Source organism: Mandrillus leucophaeus, unplaced genomic scaffold (genome assembly GCF_000951045.1).
Source record: "Mandrillus leucophaeus isolate KB7577 unplaced genomic scaffold, Mleu.le_1.0 Scaffold544, whole genome shotgun sequence".
Classification (NCBI taxonomy): Eukaryota; Metazoa; Chordata; class Mammalia; order Primates; family Cercopithecidae; genus Mandrillus; species Mandrillus leucophaeus.
Window position 1 is genome coordinate 1,351,827 of NW_012105853.1, and position 26,883 is coordinate 1,378,709.

Genomic DNA, 26,883 nt, shown 5'->3' on the forward strand with positions numbered 1-26,883 from the left:
GGGAAACTGCACCCCACTCCTGGGCTGTCATCTGGAAGGAGGGGTTTACCGTGATTGGAGAGTGAGAGGCTGGGAGAGCTGTCCTGAGGGTGTAGCCTGCTCTCTCTGAGTCCCGAGCCTGGCTGGGAGCAGCGGCACCTGCCCCCACCTCAAAATGGCTGCAATGCAGGGTGCAAGCGTTGCAGCTTTCCACCAGGCAATTGGTATTTTTCCAGATGTAGTTAAAGCAGTCAGGTATTATTTGCCTTTTATTGTTGTTGTTAGTATCACCATCTAATATCTGCTGGGAAACCTGGTTTAAAGAATCCCGTCTAGGACACTTCCTACACTCAGGTTTGAAGAACCCCTTGGCCTCCTCCCTGGGTTCCCACTGCTCACTTCCACAAGCCTGGGAAGCCCCATCCTCCAGAGGAAGGGCTCGCCACTGTCACCAGCCGATGCAAGTTCCTGTGTGGCGGCACTCTTGCCCACACCCCTTTTCATCATCACAAGAGCCCTACGGGTCTGTACCACCGTGACCCCCTTAGAGGGCAAGACTGAGGTCAGGGTGCTCCCATCACCCACACAAACCCACACGGGCTGGTAAAGGTCAGGCAAGACTTTGACCTGAGTCCATCTGGCCCGAGGGGCTCTATGCCACTTTAGGGGGTTCAACCCTGACTCACCAAGGACAAGGAGACACAGACTTGTTTTCAACTTTTCAGAAGTTTTATTATAAAGAGATTTGAGAGAAGCACTGGGCACCAAGACAGACACTCGCCAGGGCCAGGAAACAGCTGCAAACGACGTCAAGAACCCAAACCCAAACCAAACCCCAAAACCACGCACACGGTAGGATAAGCTGCAACTTTGTTCTCAAGGTTTCTCCATAAATAGACAAAAGTCGTCGCTGGCAATGTAAAATAGATGAACACATGGTTAAAAGGAGAGCGGTGCTCCGGGGTGGCTAGCAATCGTCCGGTCCTTGCTGTGAGGATGACGAAACGGTTTGGCAGCCGCTTTTGTGCACGTCTCCCTTAAGATAAAACTTAAAAATGTGCTAAGGATCATATAAAATGATTTTTGCCTTAAAGGAAACTACTTTTTTTCCCCACAAAATAATCTTACAGATGTCTTCAGCACAGTTCTAAAACACGTAGTCAACTACTTACACGGAACCAACAGTTTCTAGGTTTCGTAATCTTTTGTTCACACTGGAAAACCGATGTGCACGTCTATGACGGGGGCCGGCCCCCTGGCCCATGCATCTGGGGTGGGTGTCCGTTGGTAAGCGACCCTGCCAAGGGCAGCCCACGTGAGCTGGGGCCGGGGCCAGGCATCCAGACATAGGGTACCGCGCGCAGGGCGAAGACAGGGTCCACAGTTACCCTGGAGCAAGCAGGTCAGCGGGCAGAAGGTTCCTGCAGGTTCTTTGGGCTGGCGGCGGGCAGTGGGCTGCCTCTGCAGAGTCTGGTGGGAGGTCGAGGAAGAGACTCAGCCCCCGGCAATGGGTGTGTCACTGCTCCCTCGGATGGGCCACCCTGCCTCTGGCCAGGGCCTCTTTTCTGCTGTCAGCCCTTCAGGCTCTGAGCAGTGCCTTCCAGCGAGCCTCAGGGATGGTGGGGAGGCGGGATTAGGTGAGGTAGAGCGATTTGTCCCTAGGGAGCAGGCTGTGAGAGAGAGGAGGGGCTGTCAAAGCTGTTGGGTACCTCCCCAGGCCAGGGGAGCACCAGGACCCCTGCACTCTACACCCCCCACCCCCACCGGATTCAGCTGCCCCCTGCAGCACAATGAGGGACTTGCAGCTGCTCCCCCACCCCCACCCCCCTCTGCACCAAGCCTGTCCTGGAATCCCAGGAGGGGACCACCTGGTCCTCAGCCCTGGGAGAAAGGGCAGTAGTGTGTCTGTCCTTCATCGAGGCACACACTGATGTCACCATTGCTCATATCCATTTTTAATCACAGGAATTTGTAAATCTCAAACTGAATTAAGGGAGGGACAGGTGCCTTTTATGTTTTTAAAATAGGGCCCTGTTGCAGTCCGACCTCCATGGTGGATGTGATGGGCCAGCCTCAGGAGGCTTGGACGTTGCGTGACACTCCCCTACATGCCCTAAGTATTCTGACTCTTGAGAAGGAAAGTTGGCGGGAAAGGGCTGGGGTAGGAGGGTCTGCACCTGCTTGGGGTCAGGGAAGGGATTCTTGCTGAGCTGAGTCCGCCCACCCACGTAGAAGCTCATCCCAGGCATGTCAGAAACGGGGCATGCACAGTGGCCACTTGTTCAGTGCCTAAGGGCGCTGGCGGGGTCAGCAGAGGAATCAGCCCTGTGTTGGGAGGCCGAGGCTAGGGCTGGGGGCAGGGGTTCTCAGCAGCAAGGTGGCCACCCAACAAGTGCGCTGTGGCTTCCAGGGGGTGGCGCTATCCCTGGAACAGCTGCTTGGCACTACATCCCCCAGGTGTGGCTGTGGGACTCGTTCTTGCCAAGGGAATGGGAACCCGGCTGGCGGGTTAAGGAGCAAGTGTCCCTCCTCACTGCTTCCTCCCTCTCCTGCTGGCTGGAGTGAAAGGCCCCTCTTCCCCGGAGCTGGGGTGGCGTGGATCCAGGAAGACTTCTAGAGGGAGGCGTTAGCATGGGTTTGAAAGGTGGAGTGCAGGATGGGAATGGAGGCCCACAGGAGGACTAGGGAGGACGCTGGGGTGCAGGGGAAAAGGGTCTCTAAGGTGTCTAATTCCTTGGGATAGACAGTGGGTCCGTTTTCCCACCGTGTCTCACCCAGGTCCCCTATCCTGCATTCTCAGCTGTTCTAGTCTTGGGAGCTGCCCTGCCCAGTGGGCTCCACTCCCCACTGGGGCAGCCCACAGCTGAGGGCTGACTGATGAAGGGGTTAAAAAAGCCAGTTCCCTGACCTCCAGGTGGGAGCCACTCTGGCACAGTTCATGCTCCAGGGCTCTCATGGGATGAGGCGGAAGCGAGTCTTCAGCTGAGGCCACCTCCCCCCTCGGCTCCTTCCCCCACCCCATCCTGCCTCCCTCACCCCCTTCGCCTGCAGGCTTTCCCCAACACATCCCCAAGGACACCCAATCCCTGCTGCCTCAGGCTCTGCTTCTAGGGAACCGGCCTAAGATGCAGGACTCATCTGTGAATGTCACGTGGAAGCATTTGTGAAAAAAACAGGAGCAAGGAAGGAGCAGCAAGACTGAAGACTCGTCAGTTTCCCAAGCAGGCCTCAGCATCAGGCCAGCAGAGTCCTTCCGGGGCCTGGCTCTGCGGTGTCATCTGAGGTCTTGATCCCCTCGGCAGGGCTGACAGTGACTGCAGGGTCCTCCCCTGTCCACATTGCCCGTGGCCATTCTCCCATCCCTGGCCATCCTATTCCCAGTCTCCCTGGCTGGCAGGACAAAGGCAGGGACAGGCGAGGACTAACCTGCAGGTGCTGATGCCACACTCCCCACTGGGGTAGCTGCTGTCCCAGTCCCCGCTGCTGGTGGGGTTGGACGGGCCAGGTGAGCAGGATCCCGAGCTGCTGGGGAACTCAGAGATGTGTGAGAAGTCCTACAGATGGGGAAGGAGGCCATAAGCCAAGGAGAGATAAGGGGGCAGACTGTCCCAGGCCTACCCGGGGTGGGAGCCCCTGTGTCCAAGGGTGTCCACACAGAAGAGACACTGCCTCATGTCACCCAGAATTGCCTCTCTGCCTCCAGGACTGCTGCCTTGCTCCCAGTAGAGCACCCTGAGAAATATTCAACCCTTGTCTTGGCTGAATCAGGGACTGAAGGACTTTGCTTTCAGGGCCTTTCCCTTGGTGGGCCTCAGTTTCCCAATCTGTAAAATGGAATTACTAAGCCCAATGACCTCTAAGGGCCATGTGAACCTTGTAGCAATCTCTGTGGAACAATTAGCAGGGGTAAGGTCTTGAAGGCTTTGGGAAAGGCCAGGGTTAGGGCTGAGGATGCAGGAAGCGGGGACTGGAATGTCCTAAGAGTCAGTCTGGCAACTTGTGAACTGTTCATTGCAGCCAGCGCATCTCAGATAAGGTGCGCGAGACCCCCTTCCTAGATGTGGTAACTGAGGCTCAGAGAGGTCAGGTGCCAAGGCTGAGGTTATATCACCGGTCAGTGGCAGGGCTGGGGTTTAAAGGGCAAAGCCGCTTCCCCTCCCCACACAGTCACAGAGGGCTGTTCCTGCTCTTCCCTGCTTACCTGTGGCCCTGGAGGTGAGGGGCTCATCGCCAGCTGCACCTGGAGTGCCATGGAGGCGGGCAGGACGGGGGGCTGGGGGGCTGGGGACATGCTAACAGGTGGACTGAGGAGGGCGCCCTGGGCGTGAGGGGGCAGTGACAGCTGCTGGTGCAGTGTGGGGCTGAGCGGGAAGGAGGGTGGCGGCGGCGGGGACGCACTGAGGCCTGGCAGCAGAGACTTGGAGCCCAGCGTCCGGGCGAGGCTGGCCGGGGAGGCCCCGCTGCGGAAGGCCTGCAGGTCCGACGGCGTCAGGAAGGAGGCCAGGCCTGGCATGGCATACATGGGCTGCTTGGGTGGGAGCATTTTGGCTGGTGGGTTTGCCTGAGTGCTCTTGGTCTCACCTTGATCCGGGGAGCTCTGGAAGGAGACAGGTATCAGTCACTGGAGAACAGAAGAGGGACGAGCCAGAACTTGGGCTGTGAGGCCAGGAGGCTCTGCAACCCACTGACATGGCCCCTGGCTGGCTCTCTTGGGAGAGAGCTTGGACTAACCAGAGCTAGCACAGGGGCCTCAGTCCCCTTGGCTCTGACCATCCAGCCACACACTGCTTTTATCTTTGGGGGGCCCCCTCCCCATGGGGGAATCCATGCTCCTCAGCCTGGCCAGTGGGACAAGCACCATCCCACTGAGCCAGCTCTCATCATGCTCCTTCCAGCCTCTGTGCCTTTGCAGATGTTGTTCCCTTGACTTTGAACTGCCTTTTACTTGGCCTTTTATGGACCAATTTGTGTGCCATCTCCTCTGTAGCAGGAACAACACCCACCTCCACTTGGGCCACGCATCCACGGCCACACCTAGCTTCCTACATTGCTGGTGTTGACAGAGGCGGCCGGGGGTGTGGTGACGAGGTGCCATATTTTGGGGTAGCATATCCCAAGCCCCATCAGCGGTCAGAAGTAAAGGCCACATGAAACTGGCAAAACTGGGTTTGAATCCTAGTGCAGCCACTTCAACAAACTGGATCTTTTCAGGCAAGTTGCTCAACCCCTCTGGGTGTTGGGTTCTCGTTGGAAGAACCCAGTGGAAAGAAATGTATGTAAAGTGCCCAGAATGAGCCTGGCACGCTGTAGGTGCCCTGCAGACATGACCATGTAGTTCTGACCCATCCTTTCTAAGACCTGGGGTGCTGGCCTTCCCACGGGCCCCGGTTCTTGCTCCATTCCTCAAGTGGCCCCACTCTGATCAGGGCTGTGCCTGGAGATTCCAGGTATTACCTTGGAGACGAGGCTAGCCCGGTAGGCTGCCAGAGCCTTCAGATATTCCTTCTTGGCTGCTTCTGTCTTCCTCTTATAGGCCTGGAAGAGTCAACACATGAGCAACACTGGGGAGAAAGTTGCAGAAGAGATGTGGTGCAGGGTCCTGGGGTGGGAAGGCATGGATTCAAGGATCATGAATGGATGAGGAGGGTGGGGTCAGAAACTGAGTCAGCCAGCCACTGGCCCCATTCTGGGAGCACTGCAGAGAAATTGCGGAGACCAGGCCATATCCCAGTTCCTCAGCAACTCACTGTGTGGCCTTGGCCAACATGCTTCACCTCTCTGGGTCTCCACATTACATCAGCACAACTGATCACAGAAAGACAAGGCCCTTTGAAGCCCCCATTCTGACATAGCACAGTGCAGATTTCTTAATGCTGAGTCACCTGTGCAACCTAGAATGAACCTACTTGTTCATAGTATATTAGGCTGGATTCGGTGTGCTATTATCTTTTATTAAAAATTTTAGACTTAGATTCATATGTTGTCGTAGGATTGGTCCCTGTTTGTTCGCACCTCCTTGTTTCCATGGCTTTTGGTAGAAACAAGGAGGTGTGAACGACTTGGAGCTTAGCCTTGTGTGACTTGTGTTGGCCAATAAAAGCACAAATGTGATGCAAGCAGAGACTGACAAAGTGATCACATATTAGTGAGCCCTCTTGCTACTCTTAGAACTCTTATTTAAAAGAAATTTTTTTGTACATGAGTAAGTTCTTTAATGATGATTTCTGAGATTTTGGTGCACCCACCACCTGAGCAGTGTACACTGTACTTCATGTATAGTCTTTTATCCTTCACCGCCCCCATCCTTTCCCCCAAGTCCCAGAAGTCCACTGTATCATTCTTATGCCTTTGTGTCCTCATAGCTTAGTTCCCACTTACGAGAACATACAATGTTTGGTTTTCCATTCCTGAGTTACTTCACTTAGAATAATTGTCTCTAATTCCATCCAGGTTGCTGCAAATGCCATTATTTCCTACCTTTTTATGGCTGAGTAGTATTCCATGGTGTGCGTGTGTGTGTGTGTATATATATGCACATACATACACACACACACCACATTTTCTTTATCCACTCATTGATGGGCATTTGGGCTGGTTCCACATTTTTGCAATTGTGAACTGGGCTGCTACAAATATGTGTGCAAGTGTCTTTTTTGTATAATTACTTCTCCTCTGGGTGGATACCCAGCAGTGGGACTACTGGATCAAACAGTAGATCTACTCTTATATCTTTGGGGAATCTCCACACTGTTTTTCACAGTGGATGGACTAGTTTAGATTCCCACCAACAGTGTAAAAGGGTTCCCTTTTTGCCACATCCACGCCAACATCTATTTTTTTGATTATGGACATTCTTGCAGGAGTAAGGTGGTTTTGATTTGCATTTCCCTGATCATAATGATGTTAAGTATTTTTTAATATGTTTGTTAGCCATTTGTTTATTTTGAGAATTGTCTATTCATTTCCCTAGCCCAATTTTTGATGGGATTGTTTTTTTTCTTGCTGATTTGAGTTCCTTTGTAGATTCTGGATATTCGTCTTTTGTCAGAAGTACAGATTGTGAAGATTTTCTCCCACTCTGTGGGTTGCCTGCTTACCCTGCTGGTTATTTCTTTTGCTGTGCAGCTTTTTAGTTTAATTAAGTCCCATCTATTTATCTTTGCTTTTGTTGCATTTGCTTTGGGTTCCTTGGTCATGAAGTCTTTGCCTAAGCCAATGTCTAGAAGGGTTTTTCCAGTGTTATCTTCTAGAATTTGTAGGGTTTCAAGTCTTAGATTTAAGTCTTTGATCCATTTTGCGTTGATTTTTGTATAAGGTGAGAGAGGAGGATCCAGTTTCACTCTTCTACATGTGGCTTGCCAATTATCCCAGCACCATTCGTTGAATAAGGTGTCCTTTCCCCACTTTGTTTTTGTTTGCTTTGTCAAAGATCGGTTGGTTGTAAGGATTTGGCTTTATTTCTGGGTTCTCTATTCTTTTCCATTGGTCTATATGCCTATTTTTATACCAGTATCATGCTGTTTTGGTGACTATGGCCTTACAGTACAGTTTGAAGTCGGGTACTGTGATGCCTCCAGATTTGTTCTTTTTGCTTAGTCATGCTTTGGCTATGAGGGCTCTTTTTTGGTTCCACATGAATTTTAGGATTGTTTTTTCTAGTTCTGTGAAGAATGACGGTGGTATTTTGATGGGAATTGCATTGAATTTATAGATTGCTTTTGGCAGTATGGTCATTTTCACACTATTGATTCTACCCATCCATCAGCATGGGATGTGCTTCCATTTGTTTCATCTGTGATTTCTTTCAGCAGTGTTTTGTAGTTTTCCTTGTAGAGGTCTTCCACCTCCTTGGTTAGGTATATTCCTAAGTATTTTATTTATTTATTTATTTATTTTTTGCAGCTAAAGGGGGTTGAGTTCTTGATTTGATTCTCAGCTTGGTCACTGTTGGTGTATAGCAGAGCTATTGATTTGTGTACATTAATTTTGTATCCCGAAACTTTGCTGAATTCATTTACCAGTTCTAGGAGGTTTTTGGATGAGTCTTTAGGTATATGATAATCCCATCAGCAAACTGTGACGGTTTGACTTCCTCTTTACTGATTTGGATGCCCTTTCTTTCTTTCTCTTGTCTGACTGCTCTGGCCAGGACTTCCAGTACTACATGGAATAAAAGTGGTGACAGTTGGCATCCTTGTCTTGTTCTAGTTCTCAGGGGGAATGTTTTCAACTTTTTCCCATTCAGTATAATGTTGGCTCTGGATTTATCATAGATGGCTTTTATTACCTTAAGGTATGTCCCTTCTATGCCGATTTTGCTGAGGGTTTTAATCGAAGGGACGCTCAATTTTGTCAAATGCTTTTTCTGTGTCTATTGAGATGATCATGTGGTTTTAAATTCTGTTTATGTGGTATATCACATTTATTGACTTGTGTATGTTAAACCATTCCTGCATCCATGGTATGAAACCCACTTGATCATGGTGGATTATCTTTCTGATACACCATTGAATTCAGTTAGCTAGTATTGTGTTCAAGATTTTTGCATTCATGTTCATCTAGGTATACAATCGTGTCATCAGCAAACAGCAACACTTTGACTTCCTCTTTACAGATTTGGATGCTCTTTCTTTCTCTTGTCTGACTGCTCTGGCTAGGACAGTACTCTGTTGAATAGAAGTGGTAAGAGTGGGCATCCTTGTCTTGTTCCAGTTCTCAAGGGGAATGCTTCCAATTTTTCCCCATTCACTATAATGTTGGCTCTGGTTTATCATAGATGGCTTTTGTTACCTTAAGGCATGTCCCTTCTATGCTGATTTTGGGCATAGAAGGAATATTGGCCTGTAGTTTTCTTTGTTGTTGTTGTTGTTATGTCCTTTCCTGGTTTGGGTATTAGGGTGATTAACTGGCTTCATAGAATAATTTAGGAAGGATTCCCTCTTTATTTTGTGGAATGGTGTCCTTTAAAAGTCTGATAGAATTCAGCTGTGAATCTATCTGGTCCTGAACTTTTTTTTGTTGTTGGTAACTTTTAAATTACCATTTCAATCTCACTGCTTGTTATTGGTCTGTTCAGAGCTTCTATTTCGGAATTCCTGATTTAATCTAGGAGGACTGTATATTTCCAGGAATTTATCCATCTCCTCTAGGTTTTCTAGTTTATGTACATAAAAGTGTTCATAGTAGCCTGAATGATCTTTTGTATTTCTGTGGTATCGGTTGCAGTATCTCATGTTTTGTTTCTAAGTGAGCTTATTTGGATCTTCTCTCTTCTTTTCTTGGCTAATCTCACTAATGGTCTATCAGTTTTATCTTTTCAAAGAACCAGCTTTTTGTTTATATATTGTATTTGGTTTCAATTTCATTTAGTTCTGCTCTGATCTTGGTCATTTCTTTTCTTCTGCTGCGTTTGGGTTTGGTGTGTGCTCTCTCTCTAGTTCCTTGAGGCATGACCTTAGATTGTCTATTTGTACTCTTTCAGACTTTTTGATGTAGGCATTTAATGCTATGAGCTTTCCTCTTAGCACTGCTTTTGCTGTATCCCAGAGGTTTTGATAGGTTATGTTACTATTATCGTTCAAAGAATTTTATAATATCCATCTTCATTTCATTGTTGACCCAACAATCATTCAGGAACAGGTTATTTAATTATTTCCATGTATTTGCATTGTTTTGAGGGTTTTGGAGTTGATTTCCAGTTTTATTCTACTGTGGTCTGAGAGAGTACTTGATATAATTTCGATTTTCTTAAATTTGTTGAGACTTGTTTTATGGCCTATTGTATGGTCTATCTTGGAGAATGTTCCATGTGCTGATGAATAGAATGTTCTATAAATATCTGTTAAGTCCATTTGTTGTAGGGTATAGTTAAGTTCGTTGTTTCTTTGACCTTCTGTCGTGATGACCTGTCTAGTGCTGTCAGTGGAGTATTGAAGTTTCCCACTATTGTTGTTTTACTGTCATTCTCATTTCTTATGTCTAGTAGTAATTGTTTTTTAAATTTGGGAGCTCCAATGTTAGATGCATATACATTTAGGATTACGATATTTCCCTGTTGGACTAGTTTTATCATTATATAATGTCCCTCTTTGTCTTTTTAAACTGCTGTTGCTTTAACGTTTGTTTGGTCTGATATAAGAATAGCTATTCCTGCTCACTTTTGGTATCCATTTGCATGAAGTATCTTTTTCCACCCCTTTACCTTAAGTTTATGTGAGTCCTTATGTGTCAGGTGAGTCTCTTGAAGACAGCAGATACTCAGTTGGTCAATTCTTATTCATTCTGCTATTCTGTATTTTTAAGTGGAGCATTTAGGCCATTTACATTCAATGTTAGTATTGAGATGTGAGGTACTATTCTTCTATTCATTGTGCTATTTGTTGCCCAAATACCTTGTAGTTTTTTAAAAATTGTGTTATTATTTTAGAGGTCCTGTTAGATTTATGCTTTAAGGAGATTCCATTTTGGTATATTTCAAAAATTTGTTTCAAGATTGAGCTCTTTTTAGTAGTTCTTGCAGTGCTGGCTTGGTAGTGGCAAATTCTCTCAGCATTGGTTTGAAAAAAAGAACTGTATTTTTCCTTCATTTATGAAACTTAGTTTTGCTGGATACAAAATTCTTGGCTAATTGTTTAAGGATCCCAATTCCTTCTAGCTTGTAGGGTTTCTGCTGAGAAATCTGCTGTTAATCTGATAGGGTTTCCTTTCCTTCTTTTTGTGATGAGTTTCTCAGGTGTTCTTTGAGTTTCTTGTGTTTGGATGTCTAGATCTCTAGCAAGGCCAGGGAAGTTTTCCTCAATTATTCCCTCAAATATATTTTCCGAACTTTTATATTTCTCTTCTTCCTCAGGAACACCAATTATTCTTAGATTTGGTCATTTAACATAATCCCAAACTTCTTGGAGGCGTTGTTCATTTGTTAAAATTCTTTGTCTTTGTTGAATTGGGTTAATTTGAAAGCCTTGTCTTTGAGCTCTGAAGTTCTTTCTTCCACTCGTTCAATTCTATTGCTGAGACTTTCCAGTGTATTTTGCATTTCTCTGTGTCCTTCATTTCTAGAAGTTGTGATTGTTTTTATTTATGCTATTTCTCTGGAGACTTTTCTATTCATATCCTGTATAATTTTATTTTAACAACCTTCTGAATTCTTTTTCTGGCAATTCAGAGATTTTGTCTTGGTTTGGATCCATTGCTGTTGAGCTAGTGTTATCTTTTGGGGATGTTAAATAATCTTGTTTTGTCATATTACCAGAATTATTTTTCTGGTTCCTTCTCATTTGGGTAAAGTATGTCAGAGGGAAGATCTGGGAGTCAAGCGCTGCTGTTCAGATTCTCCTGTTCCTTGGGGTTCTCCCCCTTCCCCTAGGGATGTGTTTTCCTGAGAACCCTGCTGCAGTGATTGTTATTTCTTTTCTGGATCTAGCCACCCAGCGGAGCTACCGGGCTCCAGGCTAGTACTGGGGAGTGTCTGCAAGGAGTCCTGTAATGTGATCTGTCTTCAGGTCTCTCCATGGATATCAACACCTGCTCTGGTGGAAGTAGCAGGGGAGTGAAGTGGACTCCGTGAGGGTCCTTAGTTGTATTTTCAAGTGCACTGGCTTTGTGTTGGCCTCCAGCCAGGAGGTGGCACTTTCAAGAGTGCATCAGCTGCAGTAGTATAGGGAGAATACAAGCTTGCCCTAGTGTCAGGTGGTGGGCGGGGCCATAGAGTTCCCAAGAGATTATGTCCTTTGTCTTGGTCTTTCTCTACCTGCCCTGTTAGCCTATCAGGTAGGGGCAGGGTTAGGCGTGTCTGAGCTCAGATTCTCCTTAGGTGGGGCTTGCTGCAGATGCTGTGGGGGGTGTGGTTTTCAGGGGGATTATGGCTGACTCTGCTGCATCACACAGGTCATCAGGGAAGTGAGGGAAAGCTGGCAGCCACAGGCTGGTCTCACTCCCACCATGCACCCCCAACAGCACTGAGTTTATTTCCAGGCAGCCAGTGAACAGGGCTGAGAACTTGCCCCAGGCTACAGGCCTCCCAGCTGAGAAAGCAAGCCAACTCACAGTTCCTTGGCTGTCCCAGAGAGCCTGCAGCAGCAATCCACCTCCTTCAAAGGGTCTATGGATTCTTCTGGCTTTCCTAGCATGTTCCTGTGGTAGTTCTTGGAGCAAAAGTTTACAATGTGAGTCTCCACGTGCTGCTCTGTCTGTCCGAGTGGGAGCTGCAAGATAGTCCTGCCTCCTTTCCATCATTTTTCTGCTCTAAAACTGCTCTTGGAACTCTGACTTGCTATGTGAATAAGCATGAGCTAGTCTGCTGGATGATGAGAGACACATGGCCCAGTTTGGCTCCACTGCTCCACCTGACAGCCATCCAACTCCCAGAAGCAGACATGCCTAATTTACTGTAGTTTACCACTGATGCAAATGGGTGAGCCCAGCCAAGAGCAGCAGCAGAGCCATCCTGCTGAGCCCAGAACAGTTCATGGACCCTCAGAATCATAAGCTGAATAAATGATTATTGTTTTAAACCGTTAAATTTTGGTATTGTTTACTACACATTCAAAATTAAATGATGCAGTTAGCTTCATTATGTACAATGTAACCCTGACACTAAAACATAAGGATTTGTGAGAAGGTTTTCTTATTTTTCTAAGTCTTGGAATTATTAACTCTTTGATGATTTGAAAGAACTTTCCTATCCATCATCTAGGCTTGAAACGTTTGGGGGATAGGCAGGGGTTTTTTATTTCCTATTATTTTCTCACTACCTCTCTTGGTTGTTAGTGTATTAATAGTAAAATAAGAATGTAAGTCACATTTCTAAATGTGATTTCAAAAACTGACACAAGCTAACATCCAGCCTTATGCTTAATAGTGAAACATGAGAGGTAATGCAAAGTAAGAAGACCACTATCCCCACCATTGCTGAACATCTCTTTTTTAGAAGTCCTAGTCAACATAACTGGGAAAAGAAAACAAAATTAGAAATCTGAAAAGTGAGGAGACAAAATAAGGAGACAAGGCTGGATGTAGTGGCTCATGCCTCTAATCCCAGCACTTTGGGAGGCATTTGAGGCTAAGAGTTTGTCAGCCTGAGCAACACAGCAAGACCCTGTCTCTATAAAAAAAAAAAATGAAAAAAATTTTGTGGGGCATGGTGATGCACGGCACGCCTGTAGGCCCAGCTACTTGGGAAGATGAGCTGGGAAAAGTGCTTGAGCCCAGGAGTTCAAGGCTGCAGTGAGCTATGATCATGCCACTAACCTCTAGCCTGGGTGACAGAGCAACACCCTGTCTCTTAAATAACAAAGAAGACAAAATTATTGTTTGTAAAAGATATACGTGTATAAATATGTACATAATTATACTTTTTTTAAGCCTAGAAGACTCAGGAATTAAAAATGATCAGAAATGATTAATTTGTAACTGCCAAGCTTACTATTTTAATCCCTAACTTTTTATACATCAACAATTTGCTAGGAAAATGGGGAGAAACATGCCATTTATAAATGCATTAAGTAAAAGGAGAGATATGCCCATTATTGGATGGAAATAAATTATATGCCAAGTTCTTGGGTTAGAAATAAAACACCAGGCGGGTAAGCAGAAATGAAACCGACACAGGGGCTGGGACTCTCAACCGCCTTTGCTTGTCTCTGGGCTGTGCTGAACAAAGTCAGAGAAAGCATCAGTGAAAGGAATGCCTGGGGACACAGCACTTGAGACCACTGTCTCCCCAGACTGTATAAAACGGCAAGGAAATTCCCCCACCAAACAAAAAAACCTGAAGTCTTTTGAAAGGGAATTGGTTGTTTGCCAACAAAACACACAAGTGAAAAAGACAGATGTCCCTGTAGCAAAAGCCGCAGTGCCCTGCCAACATCCCCCAGTCCTTACCCCTGTCCTACAAACATGCTCTACTTCCAGCTGCCACCGGCTATATTCCTTTGCCGGGGGGTCCCTCTGGTGGCAGGAGCCTGGCATGTGTAGCAGGTCAGAGGTGCTGCAGAAGGAAGGAATGCCGGTGTCCACCCCAGCACCCTTGCCCCTCAGACAGGATGACCCTGAGGCCTGGCACATTCTAAGCAGGCTCCTGAGTTCTCAGCGGGACTGTGCTCCAGTTGCCCATGGTGGATTCTCCTGGGACAATGTGCCCTTTCCTGGCTGCCCTCCTTTCCCTGTCTCATTTCCCTACTCTCCTACCAGAGGTGGGGGTCATCTCACAAATAAATTCTCTGCATTGTAACATATTCCAAAATTACCTAAAATTTTAGAATACGGTAAAGGAGATGTTTCAAATAAGTCAGTAATTCATCTCTCTGCCCCAAGCCTGCTACTTTCCCCATATTTCCCATCCAGTGACTGGCATCTCCATTTACTCAGAATGGAAGCCAGATGCAAGGAGGTTGCCAGGATGTCCCCTACCCCAAACCATTCTAGAAGATGCTCCAGGCCCCACCTTCCCCCACCTGGATGACTGTGCACCCTCCACATCCACTCTTACCTGCCTTATGCTGCTGCTCTGGTCTCTCCTCTGCATAAAACTCTTCACTGGCTTTCTCTCCTCTTAGAACAGGGCCTGACTCCTTCCAAGGTCTGCAAAGCCCAGCGTGATTTGGCCTCTGCCTTCCTTTCCAGCTCTGTCTCTGCCATGGTGACTCTCACTGTCCCCTCTCTGGCCATCCTGGTCTCCTTTCAGTCCCCTGTGCTTTTCCAGGCTCCTTCCCTTACCAGGCCTCCCTGCCTGGAACACTTCCCCTCCTCCAAAAAGAACTCACTCTTCAGGTCTCACCTGGAGACCGGACCCCAGGGACAATGTCCGTCCCTGCTCTTTCCACTCTCGTGAACTATGTATCCTCCTGGTGCATGGCACAATCACAACTGTAATTTTACATTTACTCATCTGCTTATTTGATTCATGTCTCTCATGCCAACATCCCAATTGAGCCTCCTGCTTCTACAGATGTGAGTTCAAATCCTGACTACCGTGATTCACGCTGGTGACCCTGGGCGAGTCACTTTACCTCTTGGTGTCTCTACCAAAACAGGAAGGCAATGGCTACTCCACAGGGTGTTGTAAGGATTCAGTGAAATACCGGAGGGAGAGCTCAGCCCAGACAAGAGCTCAGCGAATGAGTTGCCATCACCCCTGCTTTATAGACATGAAAACCGAGGCTCAGAGTTCAGGTGGTCAGCCTGAGGTCACACAGCTGGCAGCTCCATTTGCCTACCAGCTAGTTCTGCTCTCTGTTCTCCCTGGAGGCCTTCAGGGGAGGCCACAGGCACATGGTCAGTGCGATAGGAAGCTCTGGCCTGGACTCCAGACTTTGAGGGTTGCAGGGACAAGATGGATGGAGATGCTTGTTCTCATTTTATCAAGGGGGAAGCAGAGGTTCAGAGTGGTTAAGCTGCTAGTAAATGCAGTTGGTTAGTAGAATTGGAAGGCAGCCAGCTTCCCAGTTTATGGATGGGCAACTGAGCCCAGGAAAGACCTCTGCAAGAGTCTCAGTGCCAGGGCTGGGCCTGGTTTCAGACCTTCAAAGTGTGTCCTTGGCTCCAGGACCACAAAGCCTCAGGGGATGGCCCAGAAAGAGAGGGAGGCTCACCTGCTTCTGTTCCTCTCCCAGGCTGTCCCACATGGAGGCCACGATTTTGGACACATCACCGAAAGTGGCACTAGGGTTCTGACCCTTGATGGCGGCCTGAGTGTCTCTGAAGAAGAGTGCGTAGGCCGACACAGGCTTCTGCGGCTCGTTGGGGTCCTTCTTTTTCTTCTTCTTTGGGTTCTTGGCCTTTTTTCCTGGGTCGGCTGAAGGTCTCTTTTCTCCCGATATCTGCCCGAGTGAGAAGAGTCAGATAACCAAAGAAGCCCAAGGGCCTCCTGCCAAAGGCAATCCACACAGACTCCGGCCAAGCTGCGCTTTTCCAGCCCTGCTCATGCACAGATAACCACTAGCGAGGTGGAAAGGGCAATGGCCAGACAGACACACACACCCTGGGTGGGTGTTTAACTCATTAAAGAGAACCAGCATGATTGTAAAGTTGATTCAGAGAAATGCAGGAGGAGAAGATGACTGTATAGTCACTGAAAGAATGGAAAGAATGCTGGAATTAGATTGCTAAATTACACGTAAAAGTGGTTAGTGCCAATAGAACGCTAAAACTATCACCTTTAGGACTTTTAATCTTTTCTACTGGACAGAAATTCGCATCTCTACTGGGCAAAGTTAATTTGCCTTATAATCAGACAAAAATCACATCTCTTATTACATTTTTGCCCCCCAAGGTAACCTCTTCTTTTACAGAGTTATAAAATCCCCTAATCAACAATGAATAATGAATCAAAGCAAAGGTCCACTTTCCTAGAGAATCAGATAATTCTTGAGTAAGCCTGTGAGCCAATGCTTTGGTATGACATTGAAAGAATGTGCAGTTATTTGGGGGCCTATTTCCAAGTTTGGAGTGTGTGTGCATGTGTGTGTGTGTAAATATATATATACACACACACATATGTGTGTATATACCTGTATATATGTGTATATATACATGTATATATGTGTGTATATATAGATATATAGATATGTGTATATATAGATATGTGTCTATATATAGATCTATATAGAGATACATGTCTATATACATATAGATCTATATAGATACGTGTCTAGATAGATATATATCTATATAGATACGTGTCTAGATAGATATATATCTATATAGATACGTGTCTAGATATATATCTATCTATATAGATATGTGTCTAGATAGATATCTATCTATATATACATGCTCTCCCACTTGTGATCACAAATAATCCCCAAAAAGGATCCTGCATTACAAAAGGCTGGTCTCCACCACCATGTTTCAGCTGTGCAGCTTTGAGCAGGTAGCTTAGTCCCTGGACCCCTGTAAAGTGGGGAGGGGATGAAGCTACAGCGACTGTTACTGGGTCAGCCGTGGAGCCACTGGCTTCACCCTGGACAGACCGCAGGACCACGATCCTGTGAACACTTGACTTCGGGCTTCCCGGGGCGGGGGGCGGTTGGGATGCCCACCACAGACCTCAGTGGGGCTCTGTTGGGTCACTCAAGCCATGCAGGTACAGGGGACTTTGGTCAAAAGCCCTGGACCCTGCAGTGAAGACTCTGGCTCTAGGAGCCAAGAAGATGGAGGTGACACGTTGAACTGATGATAAAGCCATGGGCCAGTAGGCGTGATCAGGCATCCATGTCTGAAGAACATGGTTCTGTTCCTGAGGCTTATCTCTGCAGCCACCCTCTTCTCCAAGCCCCAGTTATGTTAGCACCATGGTGTGGCCCTAGCAAGATCAGGGATGAAGAGGCATGTTGTCATTGATAAAGTCCTGAACAGGCACAGCAGGGCAGGGGGTTGAGGGCACATGCACTGGACTACACCTGCAGCCTCCTGGGTTTGAATCCTGGTTCCCCCACTTACTAGCTGTATGATAACAGATACATTATTTCCCCATCTGCCAAACAGAGATAATAACAGTCCCTGTCCCAGAGGACTTTTATGAGGATTACATGGACGTATACTTGTTACGTGTTTAGAGCAGTGTCTGGCCTATAGGGAGTGTTTGTTAAACAAAAACTGTTCCTGCATGAACTATAATAGAGGTTGAGTCATCCTTAGGATGAAGCTGGGCCAGGATCCAGAGGTAAACTCCCTTTTCCCCCAAAGTCCAGGGTTACTGCCCCAGGTCTCTGGGAGGCCACCATGTGGAAGGGACACTGGATCGACAGAGGTAGGAGGCACGAAGGGAGGTAAGTCTTGATTCCACCACTAGCTTGCTGGGAGGTCCCAGGCAAACACTTCTGTCTTTGGCCTTTCTGGGCCTCTGTTTTCCTCCCTGGTAAGACACGATGTTCTCTCACCGGGAGGTGGATTTGGAGTCAATGCAAAGAAGGGCCAGAGCCTGGACAGGTGGCAGGTTCTCGTCCCTACCATGTCTACCATGTTCTTGAAGAGGTCAAACCAGTCGACTCCAGGAATGTTGGGGGAACCCATGTTCCCACCGCGGTGGGGGGGGGGTCATTTTTGCACCCCACCCTCAAGGTCAGTGAATACTCTAGGCCCAGAGGTGCTGCCTCCTGGATCACACAGTTTTGTCAGAATATTTTCTCCTAAAAGGGCCAAATGGCCGCAAATGTGACCCCAATGGCCTTGCTGAAGCCGTCCACACCTCTGAAATCGCCCACTGGCCTTCAGGAGTCAGGCTTTGCCAACTTTCACAGGATTGTCTCACCCCATCCCCTCGACATTTGTTGGAATTTTCTCTGCTTTACACACAAGGCTGTGGGAGCCCCGAGGGGACACAGCTTGTCAAGGACACTCAGCACATGGAGCAGCCAAAGCCCTATGTCCCAAAGCCCATAGGTGCCATCCCCCTGACCAGGTGCTCCACCTGCCAATGTGCTTTTTCCTTGGCTTCCAGCGTGGCCTGGGTGTCTTAACAGAAAACCACTGAGCTCTGTGGTGGATATCCCAACCACCATCCGGAAGGCCTGCTCAGTCCCAAGACATCGGGCTTTTCTAGTCTTGACTAGAGGGAGGTGATGCCCATTTCCCCACAGGACCCCTTCCCTGCCGACAGGAGAACAGCTTCAGGCTCTGTTCCTGCACTGCACATACCTTGAAATGCGCTTCCGACTCCTCTTCCTGCGTGGAGCTGGAGGGAGAGGGGGTCGCTGACTTGCTCCCCGGGGGTGATGGGGAGCTGTGGGCGATGCTGCTCCGGATGCCCATCTGCGAGATGAGCTGGGACTGGCTGAGGGCACTCATGTGGCTGGCCAGCATTGCCGGGCGACCCAGCAGGGGCCCGGGCCGGCCTGAGTCGTAGGCGGCCACCTCCGAGTGGACCATCTCCTGGATCTAAGAGAGGAGGACAGGGGGTTTGAGTTAGGAAGGATCTGTCCTGCCACTCCATCACATCTGTGCTAGCAGACTGGGAGGACGGAATGCAGAGGAGAAGTGATGGGTACGGCTCCTGCTCCGATCCCTGACAGGCGAATCTCAAGATGGAGCCCCAGTACATTCGTGGGAAAACAGCAGCTCCGTGGCTGTGTGCCATTCTACTGACTCTCACCTCGGACAGATGCTTTGCATTTCAGCCCCTGCCAGAGAGCTCAGTCCGGTTATGTTGGATCATTTGATGAGACTGAGTCTTCCCTCCTGGAATGTGATATGTCTCTGCATGAACTGAGCAGTCAGCATGACAGCAAAGCCCACAGATGCTGGATGCTAACTACATTTTGAATCCTGGTCCTGCCACCTACCAGCTGGGTGACTTTGGCCAAGTTACTTAACCTCTTTGTGCCTCAGTTTCTTCATCTGTAAAATGTGGATATGAGCAAACCTACACGCTAGGGTGCTTAAAGATCAAACGTACCTGGCATACCGTGAGCCCTATGTTGTATAAGCATGTGTTAAATACATTGAATAAATTTCTTGATAAAGTTGAGCACTTTCCTTCCTACAGGTCAGCAATTTTATTGTTAACTCCATTCCCCATGGTATTTTCTAACTGGTTGCTTTTGGAATATAAGCAAACTACTGGTTTTTACATATAAGCATTTCTCACACTAAACACACATTTAGAATGACTTTGGACCTAAATATGTGTCCACGCCCTGTTCAGTGAGGCGTACCTATTTGCATACCCTTATGAGTTTTCTTTCCTCTGCATCTGTGGTTATTTCCCCTTTCTAATTTCTAACATCAAGTATCTGGTTTTTCTCTCGTTTTTTCTTCATTAGGAAAACAAATGGGCTTTCAGTTTTATGTGGGTTGTATCTTTTCTCCTCAAAAGAATCAAATCTCAAGTTTATCACTTCTGCTTCTCTGTTTTCTAATTCTTTAATATCTCATTTTATCTTTATCCCTTCCTCTGCATTTTAAAGATTTATAGTTGCTGCTTCCCCCTCAATTTTGTTATATTTTTTTAATTGACAAATGACAAATTGTATATATTTATATGTACGATATGTTTTGATGCATATATACACTGTGAAATAATTCATATATTCATCACTTCATATAACATTGCTCAGATTAGAACATTTAAAATCTACTTTCTTTGCTCCAAGAGTTGTTCAAGAAGAGTTCTGGAATACCATTTGACCCAGCAATCCCATTACTGGGTATGTACCCAGAGGAATATAAATCATTCTATTATAAAGATACAAGCACGTGTATGTTCATTGCAGCATTATTCACAATAGCAAAGACACGGAATCAGCCCAGATACCCATCAATGATACACTGGATAAAGAAAATGTGGTACATATACACCATGGAGTACTATACAGTCATAAAAAGGAATGAGATCATGTCCTTTGTAGGGACATGGATAGAGCTGGAAGCCATCAACCTCAGCAAACTAACGCAGGAACAGAAAACCAAACACCTCATGTTCTCACTTATGAGTGGAAGCTGACCAATGTGAACACTTAGACACAGGGAGGGAAACCACACACTGGGGCCTGTTGTCAGAGGCAAGAGGAGGGAAGGCATCAAGAAAAATGCTAATGCATGCTGGGTTTCATACCTAAGTGATGGGTTGATAGGTACAGCAAACCACCATGGCACACATTTACCTATGTAACAAACCTGCGCACCCTGCACATATACCCTGGAACTTAAAAAAGAGAATCTAACTAAAAGAGTTCTGGAAATTCTAAGTGGCTAATTTTCTTTTTCTTTTGGCTACAATTTCTAGTAACAAAAATGAGGAAAGAATGGGGTCTGTACTATTCACCAAGTTTGAGATTTTGTTAAGGTTTTCTTTGGGACCCAAATATGATTAAATTGTGTACATATTCCACAGTCCTTACAAAGAATAGGGCGTGTTTGCAGACGAATACAGCAGTATAATATTTATCCATTCCATCAGTGATTATTCTTTAGATTCCTTACCTTTTTGGCTCTTTAATCTTACACAGTCTTGTCCAGATTGCCTGCAATTTTTTCTGCTTCCATAAAAAATTTCCCTTTAATGCATCAAGTGTTTGTTTTGGGCATTTGATGTTGGTTTGGTTTTGTTTTTGAGACGGAGTCTTGCTTTGTCGTCCAGGCTGGAGTGCAGTGGGCTCACTGCAACCTCTGCCTCCTGGGTTCAAGTGATTCCCCTGCCTCAGCCTGCCAGGTAAGCTGGGACGACAGGTGGTGCCCCCATGCCTAATTTTTATATTTTTAGTAGAGACGGGGTTTCGCCATATTGGCCAGGCTGGTCTCGAACTCCTGACCTCAAGTGATCTGCCCACCTTGGCCTCCCAAAGTGCTGGGATTACAGGCATGAGCCACCATGCCCGGCCCTGATGTTGGTTTTTATCGCAAAAAGCAGACAGACAATTATATCTTCATTATGGGGATTAAACTATTATCTTTTTTGGTCTAATTTTTTGCCTCAAATTCCGTGAAGGCTGATATTAATAATGCTGTCCTTGCCTGTATATGTGTTTGAATGTGTCTGGCATGTCTTTTTTTATTACATATCTCTTAGTTTTTATTTTTTAGGGTTACTTTTGTCAAATGGTGTTTTTGTTATGATCAGCTTTAGAAAATGAACTTTTCCCTTATGTTCTAGAACAGAATAAACAACATATAAATTACATTTTCCTTAGAGAATGAAAGAGCTTAAACAGAAAACCATCTGAGGCCCAGTGCTTTTTGTTTTCACAATATCCTTCATGGCTAATAGGTCTATTTTAGTTTCCATTTTCTCTTGAGTCAGTTTTGGTAAATGTTTTATATATATATATATATACACACACACACACACACACACACACACACACACACACACACTTATTCATTTTATCCAGATACTAACACATACTAGCATATAACTGGATAATATGTTTTTAAATACACTCTATGGTTTTCATCCATTCCCATTCACAATTGTAATATTGTGAATACAGGTTGCTTTTTAAAATTTTCCTTCTCAAAAGTTTATATATTTATTTTTTATTTGAGACATAGTCTTGCTTTGTTGCCCACACTGGAGTGCAGTGACACTATCTTGGCTCCCCACAACCTCCACCTCCTGGGTTCAAGCGATTTTCCTGCTTCCGCCTCCTGAGTAGCTGAGATTACAGGCACATGTCACCACACCTGGCTACTTTTTGTATTTTTAGTAGAGACGAGGTTTTGCCATGTTGGCCAAGCTGGTCTCAAACTCCTGACCTCAAGTGATCCAATCCACCCGTCTCAGCCTCCCAAAGGGCTGGAATTACAGGCATGAGTCACCGCACCCAGCCAAAACTTTATATATTTCAACTGTCTAGCCAAAGAACCAGCTCTTAAATTTTTAAAAAAATTGACTACTTTCATAATTCATTAAATTCTGCTTTCTTCTCTATTAATGTTGACTTGAGGTATCATATGTTGTTGTTTACATAGGTTTTCAAATTAAGCTATTTTCACACTTTCTTTTTTAGTAATAGAAACGTCTAGGGCAGGAATTGAGACAAGCAATTTTACCATGCAGGAGGCATTTCTCTGAAGACATTTTTGGTTCTGACAACTGGAGGGTGGGAAGCTACAGGCATCTGCTGGGTAGTGGCCAGGGACGTTCCCACCAAACAAAGAATTATTCATCCCAAAATGTCAATAGTGCTGAGGTTGAGAAACCCTGCTCTGTAACTATGATTTTTCTCCTGAGGAGAATTTTAGCTACATGTAAATATTTTTAAAATATTCTATACTGATTATTTTATTTCTTACCCCAAAATTATTTGGAAGAGTGATTTTATTTAATGTATCCTTTGTTATGATCAGAGACCATGAATCCTAGAATTTTATCTTTTTGAAATGTAGTGAGGTTTTTGTTATAGCTTAGGTTATGATCAATTTGTCTTTCCTTTTTTAAAACTTTTAGGTTCAGGGATACATGTGAAGGTTTATTACACAGACAAATTGCATGTCACAGGGTTTTGGTGTACAGATTATTTCGTCACCCAAGTATGATCCATTTTTGCAAAACTGTTCATGTATATTGGAAATAAGACTGTATATTGTACACATTTCTCCATATGTCTATTCAATAAACTGTTCTGACTACTTTAGGTGTAAAATCTCAAAAGAATTGGCTTATTTCACTTAGCTTAAGGTCCTCAAGGTTCATCCATGTGGTAGCTGAATCGGAACTTTCTTCCCTTTTTAAGGCTGAGCAATATACACCCTTATATGTATAGACAACATTTTGCTTATCCATTCACCTGCTGGGAGGCACTTGGTTGGGCATTATGAATAATACTGCTGGGAATGTGGGTGCACATGTATCTCATGGAGACTCTGCTTTCAATTCTCTTGAGTAGACACCCAGCATTCCAATTGCTGTATCTATAGTAATTCTGTTTTTAATTTTTAAGAAACCACCATACTGTTTTCCATAAAGCCTGCCATTCCTATTGTGTTTCCAGCAGTTTCTCTCTAAAATTTAAACAGATTTTCTTCATACATACTAATGTGAAGTTATTTATCCTGTAAATGTCCCAGAATGCTATGTCTTTACTGTGGCTTCTCCTTGCTCATAAAAAAAATAAGCATCTTTGCCTTAATGTTTCTGTCTTAAATCCTACTTTATCTGCTATCATTATCACTCTAATTTTGCAGTTTTATTTTTGTCCTGCATAATTTTAATTGTAAACTGTGTGTAGGTAGATTTTGGTTTCGAACCCAGTTCTTAATATATTGTGACATATATATTTGATTATTAATCATACAAATATCTGAGAAACAGAGTTAAAGTGAACTGTTTTAAAGGACAGAAGGTTTTAAAATATATTCTCTAAACATCCCCCTCTTCCCACCCCACAGCTTACGCACTCTCACCTTCTAGAAGCCTTAAACAAGAATCTGGCATTATCTCCTCAAGGTCAAATTGGCCTCAGGGCTATGTGTTAGGGCTTGTTTTCCTTTTCTTCCCAGCCACCTGCTTTAGAATTCTTCTATCAGATATTCCTGACTTGGTGATTTAATATTGTTACCAACTGTTGATAATGGCGAATTTTTGAACTTTTGCAAACCTGCTAAGTGTGAAAGTCTCTCAAAGTCCCTCGGATTTCTACCATTCTGATCACTAGTGAGGGTGACCACCTTTTCATAAGTTTACCAGACCATTTATGTTTCTGCGTATACTGCTGTTAGGAGTGTAGACTAGTATGTAAAACGCTTTAGAAAACAATCTAGCGATACTCAGTATATTGAAGATGCAGATATCCTATAACTTAGACTTCTACTCCAAGATGTTTACTATAAAGAACTTTCCCACATGCATAAGAAGACGTACACACACTGTGGAAAACTGCAAAAGCCTTCAAATGGACAAATTAGTGTCATTCAATGAACTGCGGGGCATTGTCCAGCGGACCTCTGGGTTACCTGCTTCTATAGGAGTATATGTCTTTGTCTAGGTTATTTTACAACTTTGTAAGCTCTTGGCTCACTGCAACCTCTGCCTCCCAGGTTCAAGTGATTCTTGAATCACTAGAAAGATGATATTAATGCTACTGATTTTTTAATCATTAAAAATTTAAATTGTGATAAAATACACATACAATTTACCATCTGAACCATTTTTAAGCGTACAGTTCAGTGGCATTAAATACGTTCACACTATTATGCAGCCATTACCAGCAGCCATTCACAGCATTCTTTCCATTTTGCAAAACTAACACTCCATCCCTAGTAAGTAAGAACTCCCTATTCCTCTCCCCCCAGCCCTGGAAACTACTCTTCTACTTTCTGTCTCTAGAAATATGACTAGTCCAGGTGCCTCAAACAAGTGGAATCACACAGTATTTGCTCTTTCGTGACTGGCTTATTTCACTTAGCAAAAGGTCCTCAAGGTTCATCCATGTGGTAGCTGAATCGGAACTTTCTTCCCTTTTTTTAAGGCTGAGCAATATGCCCTTGTATGTATAGACTACCTTTTGCTTATCCATTCATCTGCTGGTAGGCACTTGGTTGGGCATTATGAATAATGCCGCTAGGAACATGGATGCACACGTATCTCGTGGAGACTCTGCTTTCAATTCCCTTGAGCAGACACCCAGAATTCCAACTGCTGTATCATATAGTAACTCTGTTTTTAATTTTAAGAAACCACAATACAGTTTCCCATAGTGGCTATACCACTTCAATTCCCACCAGCAACACACAAGGGTTCTAGCTGCAGTTTCTACACATCCACGCCACTTGTTTCTCTCTCTCTCCCGCTCTTTTCAATAGAGGTCATCCTAATAGGTGTGAGGTAGAGTGAAACTCATTCTTGTCTATAAAAATGCAAACAAATTTTGTCTCATAGGGATATAATTGATCCCACCCTGTAAAAAAGGTGATTGCAAACATTATGTTTAGTGGCTCCATAGCTATTAACCCGTTTTGCATTTCTTAGAAAATTTATTTCACCACCCTGTTTGCCTACATATGTGTCCATTCTTCAGATTTGCCTTTGGATCTGTTGTCATATCTTACCGGATTCCTCATTAATCATGACTTAAATGAATTTCTGGCACACTTTCATCTTATATTTATATGAGAATTATGATGTTACCTTTAGAAAGTTATGCATTACAACAAAGATGATCATTATGGCATTTAATTCCAAAAAAACTGGAAATAATGTAAACATTCACTAACTGAGAGATGGAAAAATCTGCAGTGTATTCACATAATGGAATTCTGTAGAGGGTTAACCTGACCAACCTGGACCTACATCTGCCAGTGCAGATGAACTCAAAGACAATAACCAGTGAAGAGAGTTTCAGAAGGACACGTATAGTATAATGCCTTTATGAACACGTTTAAAATATAAAACATCACTGTCAGGTGTTCAAGGATATATGAAAATGTAGAAAAAGCATTAAAAACACCCACTACAGAATAGTGGTTATTTCCTTCTGAGGACAGAGAGGTACAAAGGGACCTTAATTTGTACCTGCAATATTTATTTATTCAAAAGCAGATCCAAAGCAGCAGCAACAACAATATGGGCTCTTCCAAGCAGAGTGTTAAACTTAAATGTGATGGGTTCCGGGAAGTCTGGAATGAGGGGAAATGGCTGGTACCCACGTGACTGAATTGGCCATATTAGGCACCCTGAAATGTCTGAAATAGGGTCAGCCTGATCCCCTCACCTCCAACCTGGGCTCCAGACTCCCACATCCAATTGCCTGAGTGACATCTTCCCTCGGATGCCCTGCAAGCATATCAAACTTCACACGCTGCAATGGAGTGTGTTTCTCCTGAAACCTGTTCCTCCTCCAGTTTTACAAAATAGTAAAATGGCACTGGCATTCTTGCTGTCACCTAAGCCACAAACCTGAACATAAACCCTGTCTTCTCCCTTTCCCTTACAACCCCAGGCACTAGCCAGGACACGCCATTGTTGGTTCCACCTCCATAATGAATCCTGCATCTTTCACACTCCTCACATCTCAACCAATTAATACCTCTCTAAAACACATAAATAAATCAGGCCAGGCTACCATCCTCCTCAAAATTCTTCATTGGCTTGTTGACCCTCTTAGAATAAAATCCGATCCCCCAAATAATAATGACAACAATAACGGCTTTTTTGAATCTCAAAGTTTCTTTGAACTAAAAACATTGCACTATGATGTTTTTTACACGTGGGTAACAGATTTAATTTTGCTGATATTCGCTAGGTCCTTTGGAACATTTTCCACTTTCTTCAGATAAGTGATATTTTCTACAATTATTTGATTATTGCCTTTTTGCTAAGCTTCCTTTAAACACATTGAATCATCAGGATGTTTTATCTTTTCAGTCATAATTTTGAGCCCTTTAACTTCTCCCTTGGAGTTTTAGGAGTAAACCTGGAGCTGATCATCTTCGCTTATTTGGTTACAACCAGTGGTGCTCGCTGCTTTC

The 26,883-nt window shown here is 45.0% G+C and overlaps 1 protein-coding gene across 4 annotated transcripts in view; it reads right to left on the reverse strand.

Moving 5' to 3' along the window:
* Positions 1–689: 689 nt before the first annotated feature.
* TOX2 (TOX high mobility group box family member 2) overlaps positions 690–26,883 on the reverse strand; it is a 157,382-nt gene continuing 131,188 nt past the window's right edge. For 2 of the 4 annotated variants that reach the window (XM_011997665.1, XM_011997666.1), the window contains 6 exons: positions 18,616–18,855; positions 15,570–15,797; positions 5,434–5,514; positions 4,181–4,576; positions 3,406–3,533; positions 690–1,649 (listed from right to left, as the gene is read on the reverse strand). In XM_011997665.1, coding sequence (XP_011853055.1) covers positions 1,613–1,649; positions 3,406–3,533; positions 4,181–4,576; positions 5,434–5,514; positions 15,570–15,797; positions 18,616–18,855 — 1,110 coding nt within the window. In that variant the 3' untranslated portion in view covers positions 690–1,612. The remainder of the gene's footprint in view (positions 1,650–3,405; positions 3,534–4,180; positions 4,577–5,433; positions 5,515–15,569; positions 15,798–18,615; positions 18,856–26,883) is intronic. The other 2 variants (XM_011997667.1, XM_011997664.1) reach the window with 1 other exon arrangement.